This window comes from Rhinopithecus bieti, unplaced genomic scaffold (genome assembly GCF_001698545.2).
Source record: "Rhinopithecus bieti isolate Rb0 unplaced genomic scaffold, ASM169854v2 scaffold_12049, whole genome shotgun sequence".
NCBI classification, from domain to species: domain Eukaryota; kingdom Metazoa; phylum Chordata; class Mammalia; order Primates; family Cercopithecidae; genus Rhinopithecus; species Rhinopithecus bieti.
The window spans coordinates 1,947,659-1,955,902 of NW_016807278.1; the positions used below are offsets into that span (position 1 = coordinate 1,947,659).

General features: G+C 44.3%; 1 protein-coding gene and 1 pseudogene across 4 annotated transcripts in view; one reads left to right on the forward strand and one right to left on the reverse strand.

The window, feature by feature from the left end:
- Positions 1-3: 3 nt before the first annotated feature.
- ELK4 (ETS transcription factor ELK4) overlaps positions 4-8,244 on the forward strand; it is a 23,678-nt gene continuing 15,437 nt past the window's right edge. Inside the window, exons 1-2 of one of the 3 annotated variants that reach the window (XM_017880955.1) lie at positions 4-218; positions 7,675-7,890. In XM_017880955.1, coding sequence (XP_017736444.1) covers positions 7,684-7,890 — 207 coding nt within the window. In that variant the 5' untranslated portion in view covers positions 4-218; positions 7,675-7,683. The other 2 variants (XM_017880957.1, XM_017880954.1) reach the window with 2 other exon arrangements.
- Positions 5,014-6,281, reverse strand: LOC108535168 (gamma-aminobutyric acid receptor-associated protein-like; annotated as a pseudogene). The gene is made up of 2 exons (XR_001887147.1): positions 5,929-6,281; positions 5,014-5,652 (listed from the first exon to the last, which is right to left on the reverse strand). The product of XR_001887147.1 is annotated as a gamma-aminobutyric acid receptor-associated protein-like (transcript).

Consider the following 8,244-nt stretch of genomic DNA (forward strand, 5'->3'; position numbering starts at 1 on the left):
GCCTTCTCCGGCTCCGCCGCGGGGTCGCAGCGGCTGCCGCGCCGTCCTCGAGTTTCCAGCGTGACGAAGAGGCTGAGGGCGGAGAGGCGCATCGTGTTCGAGGCGGAGACCCAGGGGGAGCCCCGCGCGTGGCGTCGGTGAGCGGCCAGCCCCGCGCACCCCCTCGGAATCTCGCGGCCGCAGCCTCACCGGTCGGGAGCGGGAACGGCGGCCGAGGGGTGCGAGGCACAACAGGAAGTGGGGGCGGGGGCCGGGCGCGCGTTCCTCTTGGGTCCGCCCCCGGCCCGCCGGGCACCGCGGCGCGCAGGTGGTTGTCGGAGCGCACCGCTCAGCTCTCGTCGCCTCTTATTTGGTCCCCCGAGGTCCCGTGGGCGAAAGGTGGCGGCGATTTTTTCGGCGTGGGTGGGGAGGAGGGGAGCAATTCTGACTTTCTGTAGTGACAGGAAGTTGGAAAATGAAAGTACAGTAACTCAGTGCTTACCGAGGCCCGGTGAGGTTGCACCTCTTCCCCCGGACTTTGATCTCCTGTGGGGCACGCGCGGCCGTCCGTGTTTCTTCCTCTCCCCAAGCTCGCTAGTCATCCGGTGTCGAGTTTCGTTTCTTTTGCTATTTCGCTCCAGCGGCCCCCCGCCCCTCTTTACTTTCCGCCTTGTGCACAGCTGCATCAAAGCTGGTAGCTTCGTTCCTGGGAAGATCAATTGGAAACATCTTTCGGGGCGGGATAGTAACTGGCTTTGGAAGGAAATAGGGATGTTGTTGACTGAAGTAGTCAAAAGTACACACCTGACTTTTCTCCAGCTATTGCTCTTTGAAATTTGGGGATTTAAATAAAGATTCTGGAGTTTTATGCGTCATCAGAATGGTCTGCCCATCTCTTTGGTTGATAGATCAGATCCTGTGTCCTCTTTTCCCACCCCCTGGCTTGGAAAACTTGGTGCTTCAATATTTAGGCTTGGCAGCGATGTTTTCGTTAAAATGTAGTATGATTCAAGATTTTCCCTTCAGGAACAGTCTTCTTTTTGATTTTACTTAAACATTAAAACTGCATAAGTGGAATCTGTTCATTCCTAGTGAAGCAGTGTCTTCAAGTTTTATTGTAAGAATACTTTAAGAACTGCAGGATCTTATACAAAGAGAATATTTTTTAGGAGCCTGTGTAGTTAAAAACGTCTGGTTACTTTTGGACAACGGTGAGTATTTTGATTCGAAACTAGGCTTGATACTTGGTTTTAAGTTGCAGGCTGAAGAAAATTTGGAGACTTTTGTGTTTTTTTGGGTCTTAGCTACTGTCTCTGAAAAATAGTTGGGCTATGGGTCACCACAGCAACTGGACTGTGTGTATTATAAACATGTTTAGGGTGGAAAAGGTTTTATTTAATAGAGACTTCCTTTCCTTGATACATTACTTCAACATGCTCACTTCTTTCAATTTAACACAGGGATTGGTCTATCTTTGAAGTGTTAAAATAGAATCAATTATGTTTTCAGCCTTTACCACCTCAAAAATCAAACTCCTTCATTTGGACCAGTTAAGTGTTTTCTTCCTTTGTTATAATTTTAAACTTTAAAAATTGCAATTGTAGAAAACTCGAGATTCTTGTGAGAAGGAAAATCAAGTAATTTTCCTCCTTTTGTTTTTTTTTTTTTTGATAAAAATAAAAGGTTTTGTTTTGTTGTGTTGTGTTTTGTTTTGTTTTGTTTGAGACAAGGTCTCACTCTGTTGCTCAGGCTGGAGTACAGTGATGTGATCTCTGCTCACTGCAACCTCCATCTCCCAGGCTGAAGCCATTCTCCCACCTCAGCCTCCCGAGTAGTCACGCACCACCATGCCCGGCTAATTTTTTGTATTTTAGGTAGAAACAGGGTTTCAACATGTCCAGGCCGGTGGTGAACTCCTGAGCTCAGGCTCCCTCCTTGGCCTCCCATAGTGCTGGGATTACAGGCATGAAGCCACCACGTAGTTTGTTTGTTTGTTTGTTTGTTTGTTTTCCTTTTTGTGGAGAACGGGGTCTCGCTGTGTTACCCAGGCAGGTCTCGAACTCCTGGGCTCAAGCTATCCTCCCGCCTCTGCCTGCCTGAGAGCTGGGATTACAGGCGTGAGCCACCGCGCCCGGCCACCACGTAGTTTTTAATAACTGTCAGGGGATTTTTTTTTCTCCAGCCCTTTTTTTTTTTTTTGAGACAGGGTCTTGCTCTGTCTCCCAGGCTGGAGTGCAGTGGCGTGATTTCAGCTCACTGTGGCGTCCGCCTCCCGGGTTCAAATGTTTCTCCTGCCTCAGCCTCCCGAGTAGCTGGGATTACAGGTGCCCACCACCATGCCCAGATAATTTTTGTATTTTTAATGGAGACAGGGTTTCACCATGTTGGCCAAGGCTGGTCTAGAGATCACCTCACGTGATCTGCCCTCCTTGGCCTCCCAGAGTGCTGGGATGATAGACGTATGGCCGGCCAGCTCTCTTTTATTCATTGAAGATCATAGTTAATACCACACTTTTTGAAACTAAAATGAAGAGTTTTGACTTAACTGTATACGAAGACGTTAGGTGCTTTTCAATCAAAAGAATAACGGTATCATAATTGAATTAATAAAATATTCCTTTAAAGTACCCACTGAAAATGTCCATTTTATATCTTTGTTTTTCTCAAAATCATTTCTAATACTTCAGTCTAAAACCGCAAAGCCATTTTTTCTTTTTCTTTTTTTTTTTTTTGAGAGGGAGTCTCACTCTGTTGCCCAGGCTTGAGTGCAGTGGCGCGATCTCAGCTCACTGCAAGCTCCGCCTCCCAGGTTCAAGGGATTCTCCTGCCTCAGCCTCCCGAGTAGCTGGGACTACAGGCACACACCACCACACCCGGCTAATTTTTTGTATTTTTAATAGACACGGGTTTCACCTTGTTAGCCAGGATGGTCTCCATCTCCTGGCCTCGTGATCTAGCCGCCTCGGCCTCCCAGAGTGCTGAGATTACAGGCGTGAGCTACTATACCTGGCCAAAGCCATTTTTCTTTTGCTGTCCACAATCTTCCATCGTAGACACACTAGATGCTAAAGAAGCATCAGCATTTTCGACAACAGCTGGGTTCTACCCTAAAGCAGCCAACAGCTCACCAGCGTTTGACTGAATACATGCTGCTCCACTGATAACCAACAGGGAAGGTGCAAGTTAACTGTACCATTTGGAGAACACCTGTATTTTGGGGAATCTCCTTGAGTGCTCATTATGGACACATTAATTTGTTGTTTTTGTCTTTTTAGATGTATAGCCGAGGCTTTAAACTTACAGGGCTCAAATGTTATCTACCTAATAGGTATTAAGACTCTAGGATTCGGGTGTTGGAATTTTTTCAAAAACAAATGGAGTAATAGGCACCCCATTTGTATAGGCTAGAGACTCCCATTCTCTGTCTTTCCTTCATCATCTCACAAATGGATTCATACTCCACCCCTAAAAGCAGTCTTATATGAAAGTGATGTCTGGAAATGTGGAAATTGAGTTCTTGGCTTAAGATAACATTTACTAGAAAGTAGTTTTAACAGGATTAGATTAGAAATAATTGTGTAAGTGGGAAAACTGTGTTGTAGAACAGTAACTTGCCATCATTAGGCATCATCAGAAGAAAGGCCTATCAGGTAAACTCAGAGACATAACAGGGAACCCCTACCTGCCTCCACCATGCTTAACGGATATAGTGTAAAACCACTATTTTAGCCCCGCTTAAGTGAGGCTATGGGAAACTATGATTTACAACGGGCACGGTTATTTGGCATTAAGGTAGCACTTCATATTTGTGGATTGTTATCGTTATCTAATATGTAATGCTTTTTTTTTTTTTACAATCAATCAATGATGTGAGTGCTTTTATCCATTGGGAAAGTGGTTTCCCTAATGGATAGAGTATGTGACTGTGATGAAAGAGACTTGGGACTCATGGCCTCAGCTTTTCCGTGAATTCTGACTGTGGGCAGCATCTCTCCCTTTCTATCCTTTATTATTTTTGCATCGTTGCTTTTAGATGACTGTCTCTGTACAACCAGCATCAAAGTGATAATCATGAGGATTATTGGAGAACATTCTCAGTGTTTCAGAAAAGTTATGGAAACCCAACTATTTTCCACTACAGTTTCTTATCTCTGCTCTTTTTGGAAGTAGGCATAGTTGACCCTTAAGGATCCCATCTTCTGTGAGTTGTTGTTAGAATTAGTCTTCCCAGACCTAACTTTTGTAATGTTTGTTGTGTTGTTTTAAACATCTTTATTGAAATATAATTCACATACCATAAAATTCATCTCCTTAGGTGTAATATGCTGTGGGTTTTGTGCAAGCATCAACACAATCTAAGTTTATAATATTTTCATCACCCCCAAAAGAAACCCTGTACCCATTATATGTCATTCCCCACTTCTCTTCCCCCCCTTTTTGGCCCCCAGTCCTAAAGAATCACTAATCTATTTTCTGTGTCTATGGATTTCCCTATTCTGGACATTTCATATAAGTGGAACCATACAATATGTGGTCTTCTGTGGACTGGCTTCTATTAGTCACTTGCATAATGTTTTCAAGGTTCGTCCTTTGTGTGTGTGTGTGTGTGTGTGTGTGTGTGTGTGTCTGTACCTCATTCCTTTCTGTGGCTGGATGATACCCCATTATGAATGTGCCACATTTTATTTATCCATTCATCAGTTGACGGACTTTTAGTTTGTTTCTACTTTTTAGATGTTATGAATAATTCTGCTATGAACATTAAACTGTGTAAGTTTTTGTATGGACGTATTTTTCATTTCTTTTGGGTATATACCTAGGAGTAGAATTGTTGGGTCATGTGGTAAATGTGTCCAAAGTGGCTACACCATTTTACATTCCCACCAGCAATGTACAAGGGCTTCGATCTCTCTGCATTGTTGCCAATATTTGTTATTGTCTATCTTCTTGATTATATAGCCTTCCAAGTAGGCATGAAGTGGTTTCTTAGGTGGTTTTGATTTTTAGTTCCCTAATAACTAATTGTGTGGAGCATTTTTTTTTTTGGTGGTTTCCTCTTTATTGATGTGCCTCCTACCTTCCCCTCACAATTTCAGTCCCTTCCAACTATCCCCCAAAAAGAAGGTAGTAAAAGGAAGGGATTGCTGGGGTTCTGAGCCCCTTGGGCAGTCAGAAAAGCAACAGAAACCAAAACAACCACTGGATGTTACAGAGACTGACAATCAAGAAGTCTAAAGCAGAGTGGGAAAGGTAGGCAGAGAAAGGGGAAGAAAGGAGAATGGAGAGGTACGAGATGCCAACTCCACCATTACCCATGCTAAGAGAGGCTGGAGAGAAGGCCTCAAACATTAAGAAGTGCTGGTCCTGAATGAGGGAGGTGGTGTTTGAGCTTGGAGGAGGAGGTCAAGAAAGGGAGGCCACCTCTCTTTGAAGAATGAGATGCCCCCTCCCTCTTCAGCTCAAGGGCAGCCGCATCACAGACCATAGACACTTTCATCACTGTAGGCGATGTAGAGAAAGAAGTCTTCATGGTGTTCCTGGTAGAGCTGACCCATTGTGGCACTGGTGGGCGGAATGACATTGTTGACAAAGAAAAACAAGGCATCCTCAGCTCGGAGATGAATTCGCTTCCGGATCAAAAAGTAGAACTGGGCCAGGTGCGGTGGCTCACGCCTGTAATCCCAGCACTTCCGGAGGCTGAAGCAGGCAGATCATGAGGGCAGTAGTTTGAGACCAGCCTGACCAACATGGTGAAACCCCACCTCTACTAAAAATACAAAAATTAACTGGGCGTGGTGGTGGGTGCCTGTAATCCAGCTACTCAGGAGGCTGAGACAGGAGAATCGCTTGAACCCAGGAGGCGGAGGTTGCAGTGAGTCAAGATTGCGCCACTGCACTCCAGCCTGGGTGACAGAATTGGGCTCCATCTCAGAAAAAAAGAAGTAGAACTGACCGACTGTGAGATCAGAAGGCACCAGGTATTTCTTTTTGTCCAGGTCTCCTATCCAAGCCTTGGGAGCTTTTTCTACTATCACCGGCACCCGGTCTGGGTATTTCGTTCCAATCTTCTCGCTCTGGGAGCAGCGCGTTTCTTGAACGGATGCTCTTCTTTGTACACGCACTTCATCCTCCCGGGAACCAGGCTGAACTAGCCTGAGCTGAGGGAACCTGGGGGAGCCAGGATGGGGGTGGTGGTGATAGTGGTGACATGTGGGCAGATTCAGCCAATGTAGAGCATTTTTTTGTGTGTTTATTGGCTATTTGTGTATCTTCTTTGCTATGATGTCTTTTCAAATTCTTTGCTTTGTTTTTTTATATATTTTGGATACAGGCTCCTTTTGTGATACATGGTTTGAAAATATTCTCCCATTTGGGGGATTGTCTTCTCACTTGATGGCATTATTTGTAGCACAATGGTTTTAAATTTTGATGTAGTCCAGTTTTGATCTGTTCTTGTAGTGTTTTAATGGTATTGATTTAATTTGTTTTCAAACTCTATTCTAACCCATTGAGATCTCATTACTAGAGAAAGGAAGGTTTTTTTGTTTTGTTTTGTTTTGTTGTGTTGTGAAGTATTCAATCCTAGGATTCTTAGGACACACTTATACGGATTTGGCCAGAATTTCTGCCCTAAATAATTCTTCCTAATAAAAAGGTGTTTTGAAATTCTATGAGGAAAATACCTTTATGAGAGAGCATTCCTTGCTGCTCCTTTGCCTAAACCAATGGTTATCTACCAGGATGATTTTGACCGGTGGGGGAATATTTGGCAATGTCTGGAGATATTTTTGATGGTCTCAGTGGGGCAGGGGGTGCTACTGGCATCTAGTGGGTAGAGGCCAGGTATGCTGTTAGACAAACTGCAGTGTACAGGACAACTTCCCGCAACAAAGAATTATCTGGCCCCCAAAACCAATAATGCCAAAATCGAGAAACTGTGGCCTAAACAGGGAGATCCTGAAACTTAAGATACTAAAAGATTTTTCTTCAATCCATGTCTTGATAATCACATAAAGGTTGCTAATCAAAGGAGAATCTTTGCAGATGGAATCCCTGTGGACAGAACAGTGACAGAAAAATTAAGAGAACACTTTGTTGAATTCAAAATGCTGTCAATTTGTATGTAAATGACATTTATGGTGATGGAAACCAGTTGGAGCCAAAGTAGGTTATTCCCTACACCTCAGCCCCTGCGCCATCCTGAGATAGACACAAACACACTCGCAGGCAAATAACCAAATTGGGTTGATTTAGACAGATGCTGGAATGGTGGTCTCCTGAGAGAATACAGCAATGAGATTTTAGGATTCAAATTTAACAACAGTGATTGACAGTCACTAGTGATTGACAATCATTGTCTTTTGCTATAATTTAGGGAACTAGCTTCTCCTCCTTGCAAGTTGCTTGTTGCTTAAGGCATTTCTTAAGCAGCGTGGCATCCTTAAGAGTTTGGATTCTGGGTCCAGATTGCCTGGGCTTAGATCTTAGCTTCACCATTTCCTTGTGTGATGTTGGACAAGTTACTTAACCCGCTTATGAGTCAGTTTTTTCTTACGTAAAATGAGGATGCAGTAGTATCTACCTTATAGAAATGTGGGGATGAATTCATACATTTAGAGCACTTAAAACAGTGCGTGACATACAGTGTTAAATAGGCTGTTAATATTATCACATATCTTATCTATATTGTTTCAGCTCATTGCTATGGACAGTGCTATCACCCTGTGGCAGTTCCTTCTTCAGCTCCTGCAGAAGCCTCAGAACAAGCACATGATCTGTTGGACCTCTAATGATGGGCAGTTTAAGCTTTTGCAGGCAGAAGAAGTGGCTCGTCTCTGGGGGATTCGCAAGAACAAACCTAACATGAATTATGACAAACTCAGCCGAGCCCTCAGATACTATTATGTAAAGGTAGTACACATCCTGGTCTTACACTATACAGAGAACCTCAGGACAAAAATGATTCCTTCTTGGTTGGGCGCAGTGGCTCAGGCCTGTAATCCCAGCACTTTGCGAGGCCAAGGAGGGTGGATCACCTGAGGTCAGGAGTTCAAGACCAGCCTGACCAACATGGTGAAACCCCGTCTCTACTAAAAATACCAAAATAATTTATCTGGCCGTGGTGGGGGGCGCCTGTAATCCCAGCTACTCAGGAGGCTGAGGCAGGAGAATCATTTGAATCCTGGAGGCGGAGGTTGCAGTGAGCCGAGATCGCGCCATTGCACTCCAACCTGGGCAACAGAGTGAGACTCCATCTCAAAAAAA